This window comes from Furipterus horrens, unplaced genomic scaffold (assembly GCF_987537825.1).
Source record: "Furipterus horrens unplaced genomic scaffold, mFurHor1.1.pri manual_scaffold_2, whole genome shotgun sequence".
NCBI classification, from domain to species: domain Eukaryota; kingdom Metazoa; phylum Chordata; class Mammalia; order Chiroptera; family Furipteridae; genus Furipterus; species Furipterus horrens.
In genome coordinates this window covers 116,723,406-116,739,505 of record NW_028327172.1, presented here as the reverse complement: position 1 = coordinate 116,739,505, position 16,100 = coordinate 116,723,406, and the positions used below count along the sequence as shown (strand labels likewise).

The following is a 16,100-nucleotide window of genomic DNA, read 5'->3' as shown; positions in this document are numbered from 1 at the left end:
TGTGGTTTCTTTAATTCTGTAGTTGTCAGACTTCCATTTAATTCGATTTCTGACTATAATGGGTGATGGTTGTCCTATAGTTTAGTTGTAATTTTGATGTGGTCGTACAAGGAGGCGAGCCGTGTTTACCTATGCTGCCACCTTGACTGGAAGTCCCAGAAGCTATTTGAATAGTGTCGTGTTTGTTGACATATACATGAATGTAATAAAAAGGGACATGGGTTAGCTATATATGTGTTTGCTTGATGAATAATAATGGATCAGATGCCATTGCCTGTGTTAGGTTTTGTAATTCAGTATTCTTAGTATCTAGAATGTATAAACAAAAGAAGTCAGTCCTACCCTTTTGACTAGTTTTTGTAGAGGAGTACAATAAGATAATATGAAATATCCTCTTACTCAAAGAATTTGTAATTCATAAAGGGAAGTCAAAAGTCTTTCACAGAAAATTTGGAGTAATAATAATACCTAACATTTGACAAGCATTTTACAGGTTTTTCATTTAATGCTTATTAAATATCTTATGAAATAGTGAGGGGACCAGAGTTATTCTTTCACAAATAAGAATATTGAGGCTCAAATTAACTGATTTGCCCAGGATCTCCCAGAAGACTGAATATAATTAAATACAAAAACATAGAATGAAGATGTCTGAAGAAAAGTCAGAAAGATAAAGTAGTATTACAGTCATAGTAATTGGAGAGTTAAAGAGTTTTCTCAAGATGAATACGAGTTCCATGGTTAGAAAGACGATGGCAGAAACGTGGGTATAAGAATGAAGCAAGTGATTTAAAAATTAGTGAGAACTTTCTCTTTCAAAAATAGAAGGGTATGTACTTTTTCCTGTTCTTGCCCTAAGTACAAATGAATACTATATACAAAACAAAACAAACATAAAAAACTGAAAGCAAGAGAGACGAAGGTAGTCGGGACCTTGCGACCAAAAGGAAAACATGGCTGTGAGTTGGTTGAATTTTCATTTTGCCTTTTATATCACACCGAGTGCTAGAGAAGCAAACAATCCTGAAATACCAGTCAGCAGAGTTCCCAAGAAAAGCCTGGTTTCTCTAGCCAAATGAACAGGAAAGGGAAAACCTAGCAAGACAGAAAACTTCTAAGCAATAGCCATTCCCCTGCAGCCAAATAGCATAGAAACAAAACTGTGGACCCATGCACACCCACACCAGCAAAGGCTGAGTAGAGAACCTAGACTGCCATCTTCTCCTGGCTAAAATGAGATGCTCTACCTGCCCTGTGACCCATTCTGCCCAGGGTGGTAAAAAAGACGATTGAGTAGGAGCTGAGACCCCCAATTCTACCTGGCAATAACGAGGCATCCCTCCCCCTCCTCACTGGAGCAGTGTTATAAATGGCCTAGTGGAAAGTCACGGCTTTCACCACCATCCACAGGCGACAAAGCCATATCCTCATGGTGGAGCTACCTGGGGAGCGGTAATGAGGTACTGCTAGTCTTTCTAACCAAAGAAATATCAGTGGAGGCTTAATAGAGAACTAGGAATCCTATCCCTGCCTGGCAGTAATGAGGAGCCCCCCTCCTTTCAGATGTCATCAGAGGCCAAGGAGGAAACCTGGACTTCCACTCCCTCCTGGGAATAACAAGATAGTATCCCTTCTTCCCATACCAGAATTGTGTCTAAAACTAAAGTTGTTAGATAAGGTCCAGAGTCTCATAAGATAAAACCTCAAATGATCATATTTCAATCAAAAATCACTAATAAGAAACAGAAAAATCTCAAACTGAATTTAAAGTCAATCAGTAGATACCCATATGGAGATCACAGAGAAGTTAGAGTTGCCTAACAAAGATTTTAAAGCATTAATCATAAAATGCTTCAATGAACAAGTGCAACTATGCTTGAAATAAATTTAGGAAAATAAGTTATCAGCAAAGAAAATAGAAAGTCTGAACAAATAAATAAAAAATAAAGAATCAAATTGAGATTTAACAGTTTAAAAGTATAAAAACTGAAAGAAAAAAAAACTAGCAGTGAATGGAACAAACAGCAGAATGGCAGAGGAAAGAATCAGTGAACTGCAGAATAGAAAAATAGACATTATCCAGTCTGAACAATGGAGAAAATAGAAGGGAGAAAGGAAGGATAGCTTGTGACCAGTGGGACTATTAATAACAACAAAAGGTTTGACATTCATATCATTGGAGTCCTGAAAGGAAAAGAGAAAGAGGGCATACCTGAAAAAGTTCTAAAAAAACAATAAAGATCAAAACTTCACAAACTTATGAAGAGATATAAGCTTATATTATATAATTTGAGAAGTTAAATGAATTCCAAACAGATGAACCCAAAGAAATCCATGGAAGATCATAGTCAAACTCTGAAAACTAAAAACAAAGGAAAATCCTTGAAAGCCACAAAAGAGAAATGACATCTTACCTATATGGGAAAAGCAATTCAAATGACAGTGACTTTCATATCAGAAGTCATGCAGGCCAGAAGGAAATGGCACATTTTTCAAATACTGAAAAAGAAGTATCTACCCACAATTGTATACCCAGCAAAAATATTCTTCAGTAATGAAGGTAAAATCAAGGCATTTTCAGATGAAGGGAGAATAAGAGCTTTTCATCAGCAGACATACCCTAAAAGAATAGCTAAAGGAAATTCTCTAAACCGAAGTAAATAGTAAAAGAAGGAATCAATATATCAAGAAGAAAGAACACAGTAAGAAAAATATTGATAAATTCAATATACATTGCTTCTTTTGAATTTCTAAATTATGTTTGACATCTGATGCAAAAATTTAACATTGATAATTCTAAATGTATGCAGAGAAGATATATAAGGCAATTATAAATGGGATAGGATAAAGGAAAGTGAAAAGGATTCCACAGTACACTTGAACTAGTAAAATGATGACACAGGTTATTCACTGGAGCCAAAAAGCTGTACAGAGACACTTAGAAAACACTAGACAAATTAAAATGAAATTCAAATAAAAAATTCAGATAATTCACAGAAAATCAAGAAAAAAGAAAACAAAACATAAAATGGCAGACATAAGTCCTAACTTATCAGTAATTACATTAAATATAAATGATCAAAATATATCAGTTAAAAGATTGACAGAATGAGTTAAAAAATGACTAGATTATCTACAAGAAAATAATTTCATTTATGGCAGTATAGACAGGTTGAAAGTAAAGAAATGCGAAAAGATACATCATGCAAACCATTAAAAGAAAGCAGGAGTGGCCATGTTAATATTAGATTAAGTAGACTTTATATTTAAAAAATTACCAGAGAGGGGCATTATGTTATGATAAAAGGGTCAACTCCTCAGGATGACATAACGGTGTAACTGTGTATGCACCAAAAGTCAGAGATTCAAAATATGTAAACCAACAAAAACTGGTAGAACTAGAAGGAGAAATGGACAAATTTACAATTTTAGTAGGAAACTTGAACACCTCCTGCTCAACAATTGTTAGAACAACTAGAGAGAAAATCAGCAAGAATATTTAAGAATTAAATACCACCAGACAAAGAGTGGAAGGGAAGAGATTAAACTGTCCCTGTTTGCAAATGATATGGTTATGTATCAAATCCCAAGGAATATACCCCCATCCTAGAACTAATAACTGAATTCTGCAGTGTTTTAGGATATGAGCTAAATATACAAAAATCAATTTCTATTTTAAAAAATAGTATATTTATATATGCTAGCAGGATATGTAGACACTGAAATTAAAAATATATTACCATTTACAATCATACACATCAGACAAAACTTAGGTGTAAATTTTTAAAAAATTTTATCTTGTATTGGTTTTGGGTATACAACTTAGTGCTTAGATAATCATATACTTTACATAGTGTTCCCCTTGATATTTCCCATACCCCAAATAGCACTGTACATAGTTACCGCACCATTATTGACTATTTCCTATCCTGTACTTACTTCCCTTGACTGTTTGTAACTACCAATTCATGTTACTTAGTGTCTTCACCTCTTTCACCCAGTGCTCCAACTCCCTTTGCCCTCTGGCAACCACCAGTTCTCTTCCCTGTATCTATGAGTCTTTCACTTTTATTTACTTGTTTATTATGTTCTCTGGATTCCACATATAAGTGAAATTATTATGATATCTGTCTTTCTCTGGCTGACTTATTTCACTGAGCATAACACCCTATAGGTTCATCCATCCTGTAACAAATAGTAAGATTTCATTCTTTTTTATGGCCAAGTAATATTTCATTGTACCACAGCTTTTTTATCCACTTGTCTTTTGAGCACTCAGGTTGCTTCCATAGCTTGGCTATTGTAAATAACACTGCAATGAACATAGGGCTGCGTATAGTCCTTTGAATTGATGTTTTGAGTTTCTCCCAGTAAATCCCCAGAAGTGGAATCGCTGAGTCATAAGGTAGTTTCATTTTTAATTTTTTGAGGAACCTCCATACTGTTTTCCATAGTGGCCGCACCAGTCCTCATGCCCACCAACAGTGCACGCGGGTTCCCTTTTCTCCACGTCTTTGCTAACACTCATCATTTGTGGACTTATTGATGATGGCCATTCTGACAGATGTGAGGTAATATTTCATTGTGGTTTTAATTTGCATCTCTCTGATGATTAGTGATGTTGAGCATCTTTTCACATGACTTATCAGCCTTCTCTGTGTCCTCTTTGGAGAAGTATCTATTCAGGTTCTCTGCCCATTTTTAAATTGAATTGTTTGGGGTTTTCTTGGTGTTCAGTAGTATGAGTTCTTTATAAATTTTGAATATTAACCCCTTACGCCATGACTGATGTGAATATTAACCCCTTATCCAGATATATCATTGGCAAATATGTTCTCCCATTCAGTAGGTTGTCTCTTCGTTTTATTGGTGGTTTCCTTTGCTGTGCAAAAACTTTTTAGTTTCATGTTTAACAAAACTTGTACAGGATTTGTATGCTGAAAACTATACATTACTACTGAAAGAAGTCAGAGAAGATCTAAATAAATGTAATATCATGTTCACTGATTGGAAGACTCAACATAGTAAAGATGTCAAGTCTCTCCACATTGATCCGTATATTTAGCACAATTCCTGGTAGAATCCTATCAAGACTTTTTTGTAAATAAAATCAAATTTATCCTAAAACTCATATGGAAAGACAAAGAAATTGTATAAATAAAAAACATTTTATTAAAATAATAGAGTAGACATAATCAGTATACCTGATTTTAGAGCTTACTTTGTAGCTATAGTTATTAAAACAGTGTAGTATTGATAGAGGGATAGACTTAGGCAGGGACCCCAGATATAGACCTATACATATAGACTCAGTTGATACTTTACAGTGTCGCAAAAGCAACTTAATAGAGGAAAGATAGCCTTTTCAGCAAATGGTTTTGGAGTAACTGGATGTTCATAGGCAAAATAAGTAAATGAATAAATTAACCTTGACCTAGATCTCATGCTGTATAAAAGAATGAACTTAAAATGAATCGTGAATATAAATTTAGAACACTTTTTGAACTATCAGCAAAAATCATGGGAGCAAACCTTTAGGATCTTGGGCCAGGCAGTGATTATAAAAAGAAAAGTTGATAAGTTGGACTTCATCAAAACTTTTTAAAAGTTTTCTCTGCCAGGACCCTGTGAAGAGGAAGGAAAGACAAGCAGCTGGAAGGGATAAAGTATTTGTCGAACACATAGCTGACAAGGGACTGATATCTGGAATAAATAAAGAACTCTCCAAACTCAAATTTAAAAAATAGACAATCCAGTTAGAAAATAGGTAAGAGATATGAAGATACATTCCACTGAAGATGATATACAAATGGCAAATAACCATATGAAAATATTCTTAATATCCATTCATTAGCCATTAGAAATAATGTAAAGTACAACCAAAATGACATACCATTACACACCTATCAGAATGGCTAAAATAAAAAACAATGACAATACCGACTACTGGTATGGATAGAGAAACTTGATCACTCATACATTGTGGATGTGATGTAAAATGACAGTCACTCTGTTAAACAGTTTGATAGCTTCTCATTAACACTAAGTGTTCAGATACCATACAGCCCAGCAATTGTATTCCTGGGCACTTATCGCAAAGAAATGAAAATTAGTGTTTGCACATAAACCTGTACCCAAGACTAGAAACAACTCAGATGTCATTCAGTGGGTGACTGATGAAGCCGTGATATATCCATATTGTGGAATGAAAAGCAATGAACCATATTGGTTTACAAAGCAACATGGATCAATCCCCAAAGAATTATGCTGATTGAAAAAAGCAAATCTCAAAAGGTTTATGTCATTTATATCCTGTATTAGTTCACTTATGTAACATTCTTGAAATGCTGAAATTATAGAAATAAGGACTAGGTTAGTGGTTGTCAGGAATTAAAAGAGGGGATGGAGGGGGAAGGAAGTGGGTAGGGTTATAAAATGGCAACATGAGGATGGTGATGGAACTATTCTATATCCTGATTGTATCAATGTCAATACCCTGCATGATGCTGTAATTTTACAAGACATTACCATTGGGAGAAATTAGAACAGGTACAGGTGTTTCTTACGACTCTTATGTAAACATAAAGTTATTTCAAAGTAAAAAGTTTAATTAAAGAAAAATGAATAAAGTGAAAGTGCTTTTTGTGAAGTAACTGAGCCTTAGAAATGTATTTTGTAACCCTTTTGAATACCAAAATAAATTTTGAATGTAATTCATTAGATTAGTGGTTCTCAACCTTCCTAATGCCACGACCCTTTAATACAGTTCCTCATGTTGTGGTGACCCCCAACCATAAAATTATTTTCGTTGCTACTTCATAACTGTAATTTTGCTACTGTTATGAATCGTAATGTAAATATCTGATATGCAGGATGTATTTTCATTGTTACAAATTGAACATAATTAAAGCATAGTGATTAATCACAAAAACAATATGCAATTATATATGTGTTTTCCTATGGTCTTAGGCAACCCCTGTGAAAAGGTCGTTCAATCCCCAAAAGGGTCACGACCCACAGGTTGAGAACCACTGCATTAGATAATAAGGTACTGAAAATTTTTGATTATGGTATAGCACAAAGTAAATGAATAGAAATTTAGTCACAGTAGGATAAATGTTCTTACATACACAACCATGTATTATGAAAGTATCTCACAAGTATCTTATAAAATATCTTAATGTTTAGAATTTTTTTATTGTATATTTTCCTATTACCATTTACTCCTCTTTACCGTCTTCTACTTCCACCCACCCTTGGAACTTTTTTTTTTTAATGAAAAGCCTTAAAAATAGAATTGGGTTGGCAATATATTAATAGTTTAAAAAGTAATAGCGTTATGAAATTACCTGAAATAGTCCATTTAGAATAGAGTTTAAATTCTAAAACTGACATTATTACTCAAAGTACAACTTTGGCAGATTTTGATAGATACGTTTATTTTATTTTTATTTTTTAGGTTATAGGTTAATACCTTGGTGTTGTTTTCAAGTACGTCATTTGGCTCTCTGCTTATGCTTACGCTTTCCCATTGGAGCAACTTTATAAGTGATGGCTATATTTCTAAGTCATAGATCTATTTGAGAATCTAAAGAAAGTTTTAGACCACCTCCACAAGTAAATGGATCATCCACTTGATTTTTCATGCATGAGGGTTCACATTCCATCTGAGACCTATCTCTGAAATCCAGGTTCAAGAAGCCTTATCAGAAGGAAGTTCCAGAGTATCTGTGTATAATTAATTTCAGTGTGATATGTGATCAGCCCAAAACAACTACCCAATGAGCATCTATTTGCTTTACAGTACCTATGGCAGCCACCACATGGGATTCAAAAGTATTTTTTAAATATCCCATATTTCAAGAGGCTTATGTGATCTAGGTTAAGAAGCAAGTTTTATCTATGACATGATTATTAGAAATGCCAGAATGAGAATAAGTAGTTCCTGCTTTTAAATGAAAGCATTACAGTTTTTGTAAATTACCTCAGGAATACATATTGATAATGTACCATTGCCTCTTTTTAATATAGTTTTTAAAAATTCTTCAGTTATAGTTGATGTACCATATTATATTAATTTCAGGTGTACAACATAGTGATTAGACATTAATATAACTTATGAAGTGATCACCGCTATACCATTACCTATTTTGGATTTGGGAATATGAGATGGGAGGTAGAATTCTTTATAAATAAATATCATGAACGTAACAAAGTGAGATGGGAAAACTAGAGATGATCTGGATTCATTCAGAGACAAATTCAGACTTTATGCTGAACCATGGAGAAAATGCAGTGAAAACATAGATGTAGTCCCTACCCTCGTGGAGTTTACAATTTTAAGAGGAATAAATTTTTCAGGAATAGAATGAAGAATAACTGCAATGTGCAAAAAAATATTTATGGTATAGGTTGCATAAAGTATACTTACTGTTCTAAAAAAAAATTGACCTTGAATAAATTTCCTAATCTTTTTGAACTTTAGGTAGCTCATCTGTACATTGGGTATAACAATGGATAATATAATAAGGTTTTGGGTTCAGAGCCCAGCAGTTGGTAGCTACTGCTATTATTATGGGTGTGAATGGCACTAATGAATTGACTAGATTAGGATACTCAAAAATGAAGAAGCAGGATATTAGAGTACGGAGCACAATAGTAAGAAAGTAAGATCGACATTCCATTATATTTAAGGTAGTAGGGAGACTTGCCTGTCTAGTATAAAAAATTGTATTAGGATAAAAAAAATTTTTTTTAATTGTATTAGGAAGCAATAATGTGTAATTGCAAGCAAGTATAACACCTTTAAAAGAAATTCTTACTGTTTCACTATTTCATTGATTATCCTCAAGTAGTGTTTTGTTGTTGTTAACATGACAGTTTTTTATATGGGGTAGTCTTATAATACAAAAACTGTGCTTACCAACTTTTTACTCATGACTTTTGCAGAGATTGGAAATGCTTATGCTATTTTAAGCAATGCAGAAAAACGAAAACAATATGACCTCACGGGCAATGAAGAACAAGCATGTAATCACCAAAACAATGGTAGATTTAATTTCCATAGAGGTTGTGAAGCTGATATAACTCCAGAAGACTTGTTTAACATATTTTTTGGTGGTGGATTTCCTTCAGGTATTTTAATGTTAGTTATAAATATTATATTTTATGAAGCTAGAGATTCTCACTTCTATATAGGTTATTTAGAAATTTGTCTGCCTTCTTCCCTACATTTCTTAAAATATTATTATCCTGTGATGTTTTTTCATGAAGATAGAAGAAAATGTTAGACTCATTACATTTACCCTAAATCTGCCTTTTTTCTAAAACCTATTTTAATTAAAAAGAAGTGAAGAATATAGATACTCTGTATTTTATATAAAGCTGAAGAAAGGGTGTGTAAGTAGGAAATCCAGTGACAATGTCTTAGTTAAGTGCTGTTATGACTGTGGATGACTATTTGACATTGAATCTCTGGAGATCTTTGTAGATGTTTTATTAATAGTATTATAGATTGCTAATTTGGATAAATGTGGAGGTACTTTCCATTGATATACTATTAGAATGATTTGTCAGTTATTTAAAAATTAAGTGGGTTTTAAAAATAATATTAATGTAGAAATAATTAACTTTAGGCTATTAAAGTAAAGTATAATACAGGTACCTACTACATGAATAGATTTTATAGTACCAGCTTAAGTAGTATTAAACTCTGCTTACATTTACTGTGAGTTGTTTGTATGGAAATTAATTTTTCTTAAGAGTAGCTCCGCTAAGGTGTTCAAAATTAAAGCTCCATTCTCTTTTTACAACATATTTCCTTAAGGTTTAAAGTTAAACATCCCATTCAAAATTAGGAGAATTTTTATAAACATAGCAATGTAACTTGGTCTGATGCCCTGTCCAAATATTACTGAGAAAGATGGTGATCATCAGTAGGACATTTTGTAAAAAATTTTTGTAGGAAAGATGATGTGTGAATACAAATTAATGACTGAAAATATAACCTGTATTTCTGAAATATCAGGATATGTAATTCTCAGAAAAAATATTTAGAATAATAATTCTGACTAAAAATATCAGAAATCGTTCAGGTAATAGTGAATTTTCTAAGTTTTTTCATAGTTCTTTTGCTTTTATAACATAGCTTCCTTTGTCAGTTGTAGACATTTCTGGTTGGTCACCTTATTTGAAAACAACTTGAATGTCCATCAGAAGGAGAATATTTGAATAAACTGTGGTTCACTTCTGCCATAGTGTATTCTACAGCTGTTTCTTAAAAAATGAATTAGATCACTGTCTTTTATTTTTAGAGATATTTGTGATTAGTTGATAAGTACAGAAATCTGAGTTTCAGAGTAATGATCCAAGGTTGGTAACAACAACCAACTACAACAAAAGTTCTCAAATGTTCATAAAGAAAGAATTCAACTTTACTTTAAAGGAAGCCAAAGTCTGGGAAGACTGTTTCCATCCACCCTTCACTCACAATAAGCGAAGGCAATAAGCATTCACTATTCAAACATGCATTATTTTAGTAATTTTTAAAAATACTAAGAAGATAAATAAAAATTTAAAATATTTTCTTTGTAAAAGAAAATACAATTTTTTATCATAACTGCTCTCCCTAATTTAACCTTGCTTTTAATTTTTCTAGGTAGTGTACATTCATTTTCAAATGGGCGAGCTGGTTATAGCCAACAACATCAGCATCGACATAGTGGACATGAAAGAGAAGAAGAAAGAGGAGATGTATGTTTATGATATGACTAAAAATTATAAAATGACAAATTTCAGCTCAGGAAAAGCAATTAGAGCTGTCTGAAAATTGAGCGAGTTTTTTTAAAAGGAAGTAATGAGTTTTCTCTTACCAGCATTGTTCAATAGAGACTCGCATGTCCCTTAGAGATATTAGGGGGGCAGGGGTAGAATTCAGGGTGGAGGATGGTTGGGCAATATGACACCTTTAAATTTGGTTTTCTGTGATTCTGATAAAGATAACATGCAGTGTGCATATTTTGAAGGTTACTTCTTGTTGGTCCTAAAAAATTTAGAATTTGTACTGAAAAACTTAAATTGGGTTTAACTTTCCTTGTTTTAATACAGTTATACCTAATTGCATACAGCAATTAAATCACATGAAGTAGAAAGGTAAGAGCACTAGACTATAAATTAAAAGGCCTGGGCCCCCACTCTGCCTCTCATCAGCTTCCATGTTCTACCCGCAAATCCAAAGTAAAGGTGCACCTGCTGCATATTGATGGTCTCTGTGTGTGAGCAGGAGAGAACTTCTCACATGTGAGATAATGTCAGGTTGTGTCAGTGGTTTCCAGATCAGGACCACTAGGTGACACACCTGGAAAGCTGTATTTTTAAGAATCACCTCAGGAGGTTGGTATATTCTGGCAGATTTGAAAGCACAGAACCAGATCTCAAATATCCTTTTTGCCTCTAAAAATACATGACAGCTGTTAGATTACTGATAACTACAGTTATATTACAACTTGTTGTTTGATTATTTCTTTATAGGGCGGTTTCTCTGTGTTTATTCAACTGATGCCCATTATTGTATTGATCCTCGTGTCATTACTAAGTCAACTGATGGTCTCTAATCCTCCTTATTCCTTATATCCCAGATCGTAAGTAGCTAAGTGACATTTTACAAAAAAGAATTGCTATTGTTTCTTATTTGATTTTCTTTAAAAGATCTCATGTTTTTTTTTTTAACTTTTAAGTGCAAAATCTTCTATTACTACAAGAATACTAGATTTTAAAATGTCTTAATTTTTAAAATGGTTACTCAAGTGATAAACTTACACTGTGCTGTTAGTTTCCATCTATTCCATTATGGATAAAGGCTGAAGTTTTATATTTAAATTTGATAGCAATTTAATGTAATAAGTAATCTGTTGACATTAAAGACAAAAATACTTTGAAAGGCAAAAATAGAATTGTCATTAATCTTACATAGGTTTGTGTTAAGTGGGAAATGACTTCACTCATCTGTTTGTAAAATATTGATTAAATAAAAATAAATATTTTTATATGAAGTATTTTCCCTAATATACTTTATGAGGTCGGTACATAAAAGAAATTTAATGCATCTATTCTAGAAATCTTTAGTGTAATATGATGAACGTAGAGGAAACTTTGTAAAATCATACTGCCAGTGATTTTACAATATTAAAAACATTGGTCTAAAAATAAGTAACTTTATGAGAACAGAGTATATTAAAATGATTACATTTAAAAAATAAAGTATGATTACTTTTTTATTACGTGATTGGTAGTGGTTGGCAATTTGAGATAATGTAAATAAGTGATTACCAGTAATGACTTTAATTTTTAATTATTTTGTTAGCTTGGTTTATAGTAGCAGATCAGAATGTACAATTTTAATTAAAAATAATGATCAAGCATTTTCTTTTACAGTGGATCAGGGCAAACTATTAAAATGCAGACAGAAAACTTGGGTGTTGTTTATTATGTCAACAAGGACTTTAAAAATGAATATAAAGGAATGTTATTACAAAAGGTTGAAAAGAGTGTGGAAGAAGATTATGTGACTAATATTCGAAATAATTGCTGGAAAGAAAGACAACAGAGTAAGTTTATCAAATGTTTAACATTTAAAAACGTATTCAAAGTCTTGGGAATTGATTACTACAGGGTTCCCTATCCAAGGAATGTTCTAGAATTGCGTAGCACACATTCAGAGCTCAATACTTACATGAGATAGAATGTTTTAATATATATTTGGCCTGTAACAGTATTTGGCACATAGCAAGGACTTAAATGGTATTTGCAGGGGTCTTTTGCGTCAATAAATATTGTTGAAATTTGAATAAGGACTAGCTATTAGATAATGGTATTATTATATCATTGTTAAATTTATGAATTTGAAAATTGTATTATGGTTATATAGGAGAAAGCAATTGTTCTTAAAAACATGCTGAAATAATTAGGAATGAAAGGTCATGATGTCTGTAACTTATTCTCAATGGTTCTGCAAAGTTATAATCACCACCACAATAATAACAACAGGCATTATTGTAGAGACAGCTAAAGCAAATTTGACAAACTAAAGAATTAATTTATCAAGGTAAAGGGTTTTAGGGTGTTCATTATAATACTCAACTTTTGTGTAGATTTGAAAATTTCAAAATAAAGTTCAAACTCTGCACATCTGTGTTAGTGGTTTTGAATGAAGGTGGAAGTGGGAGGGACTCTAACATTAATAATCCACTGATTTAATATTTCACTTGTTAAAATGAGATTATCCTGTTTTATAAATTAATAACATCAAAAAGGTTATTGGCCATTGTATATTCTTTTGCCACAGTTTTTCTGTTTTGGAGTCACTTCTAATACTTTGCAATGTCTAGATTGGTAAAATAGGTGTTTTATAAAATACAAGTAATAATTGGAGGTAATGGAAAGAATATTAGACTAGGAGTAGATTTGGATTGGAATCTCATTCTCCTATTCACTAGCCCTGTGAACTTTGGTTTATATACCTCATTTGGGAAGAATCAGCTGCAAATGGATTTTCTAAGTGCTTCATTTGTAAATAAAAGGGGTGGAGTGGTTTATATTTAGTTGTTAAAATCCAAGCCTGATTTGATTGAATAGATATTTCTGAAGATCTTTAAATATAGATAACACTCTTACTTTTGACTACGTTGTTTATAGTCCTGGCTGATGTCCTCTACTTTGGTCACTGTTTTCCAAAATTAACCAGTTCTTCTTTTCCTTTTTTTGTTACATCTTCTCTAAGTATGGCCACCCTTTAAAAGTGTTAAACAGTGAAATGGCTGAGGATAACAGGAAAGTAATAAGGAAAACATTCCCTGAAGAATGTTAGATTTCTAGTTCATTCATTCTTCTTTAGTAAAAAATGCATTCTACATACTGAAAGCAGCCTCAGAAGCACTCATTTGCTGAATATCAGTACTGTGATTGTAGAGGAAGCTTTTTTTCCCCATTTGTTTTCCTTCAGTAAGTGTAGTGTGTGTGTGTATATATACATTTTTTTTAACAAGGTTACTTTATTTTATTTAATTTTATTTTATTTATCTGTTTTTAGAGAGAGGGGAAAGGAGAAAGAGAGGGGGAGAAACATCACTGTGGTTGCCTCTCATGCACTCCCAGCTGGAGACCTGGTGTGCAACCTAGTCATGTGCCCTGACTGGGAATCGAACCAGCAACACTTGGTTCACAGGCCGACGCTCAATCCACTGAGCCATAGCAGCCATGGCCCTGTATATATATATTTTTAAATCCAAGCAAACTCAGAGCAAGATTTCAAAATTTTCTACTTCCAGGTCTTGGCATAATTAAATAATGTGAAACCTTAACAAAAGGTCACAGCAAAAACAACCAGTAGCAGTATTAAATAGCATATGATATCTTTAGGGTAAGGAGTCAAGATGATGCTTTAGAACAGTTCTTCAAACACTGGGGACAGGAGTGGAGAGAAAAGGTTGGTAGGATTCTACTGTTGTTTCTTTTCCAGACAGCTCTGTGTTTGTTTTACATGCTAGGTTTCCAAATGGCTTTTAGGAGTAGAGCTTGAGTTTCTTTCTTTTTTTAAAAGAAGTCAGTTAACAGAAGTATATTGAAGGGCTTCTATGAAACATCATTTGTGTTAAAACAACTCAGTGGTCTAAATTATTATTTACTTAGCAAAATATTTGTGTTTGTTAACAGAAACAGATATGCAATATGCAGCAAAAGTGTACCGAGATGAGCGACTTCGAAGGAAGGCAGAGGCCTTGAGCATGGATAACTGTAAAGAATTGGAGCGGCTGACCAGTATTTATAAAGGAGGATGAACTGAAATTTTATTTATATCTTTTAGTGTACTATTTATTTCTTCTGTGAGTTTAGTTTCATCATGAGAGCTAAAGAATGTTTGCTGGTAAAAACTAATCTGAATAGTTGGTCCCTGAAATCTTGGACTATTTATAACCTATTGACTCCTTTAAATAGTAATAAACTGAAAACTAAAATTAATATTTTAGTTATCCTTCTGTAAGCTTATATGATTACTAACTAAAAATGTCTAAAAAAGGATTGTCATACCTGTAGCAGTTTCCAATTTTAGTGATTCTCCATTTTTTCCCTTATGTAAATATTTATGGAATGTTCTTTTTGTGTACATACAAGTTATTTCCTTTTTTAAAAAATTTAAATTCTTTTAGTGTTTAGCTCCATGAGACACTTCAGTGTAAATTGATGGAATAAATGTTCTATGACAAAATTCCCTGTTCCTTGTCAGATGTCGAATGTGTGGAGTTTAAACAGTGAAACTTTTTCAAAAAAAGAAAAGAAAAACAAAAGCTGTTGAACTTTGTGTAAAATCTTATAGCATTATTAGCTATTTTAATATTGCTATTATATTCCAAAATATATATTGAGATAAATGAACCGGTGAAGAGTATCATTTTGCTATTTATTTAGTTTTATGAATTGCTAAGCCATGCATAGAAATCTATACTGATTTTAAAAAAGATATGAAGAAATTGCTGTGTAGATACTAAACCAAAAGGGTCTTCAACAGTAAATTGCAGTTATGTCTTTTGCAATTCCAATTAGTAAAATACCCCCAAATGTTCATATAAAGGGCAGGGCAAAAGTAGGTTTACAGTTATAATACAAATAAATAATACAATAATTAATGGATAATGATTCAAGAATAAACTGTGTTTCATGTACTCACAACTGTAGACCTACTTTTGCCAACCCCTGTATATGTCTTTGAAAGCTGCTAAAATTTATGAAGAAGAGGATCTACCTCTTCCTCCTCAACCCCTTGGAAATTTGCAGTTTCTTCTTACTGATCATTTAAGCGGAACCCAAAAGTAAATAAGATTTTTCAACAAATAAGTAATAGGAAAAATTACTACTTTGCTTTGTGCCTTTTAACCTGATTGCCAACTCTTAAATATATAAGTAGATACAGCACACTTATTTGATCAGGGCATGATCTGTTTGCCCACAAGCAACAATGAGCAGAAATATAGCAGCAGGTAGAATAGTTATTGATGACAAGTTATCCTTATAAAATTATGAGCTAAAATCTATTCACCATTGAATAA

At 32.6% G+C, this 16,100-nt stretch overlaps 1 protein-coding gene across 1 annotated transcript in view; it reads left to right on the top strand.

Moving 5' to 3' along the window:
• Positions 1-15,420, top strand: part of DNAJB14 (DnaJ heat shock protein family (Hsp40) member B14) — a 46,674-nt gene extending 31,254 nt beyond the window's left edge. The window contains exons 4-8 of the mRNA XM_090266336.1: positions 8,950-9,135; positions 10,658-10,752; positions 11,530-11,639; positions 12,433-12,605; positions 14,710-15,420. Of these exons, the coding sequence (XP_090122462.1) occupies positions 8,950-9,135; positions 10,658-10,752; positions 11,530-11,639; positions 12,433-12,605; positions 14,710-14,834 (689 nt within the window). The 3' untranslated portion in view covers positions 14,835-15,420. The remainder of the gene's footprint in view (positions 1-8,949; positions 9,136-10,657; positions 10,753-11,529; positions 11,640-12,432; positions 12,606-14,709) is intronic.
• Positions 15,421-16,100: the final 680 nt, after the last annotated feature.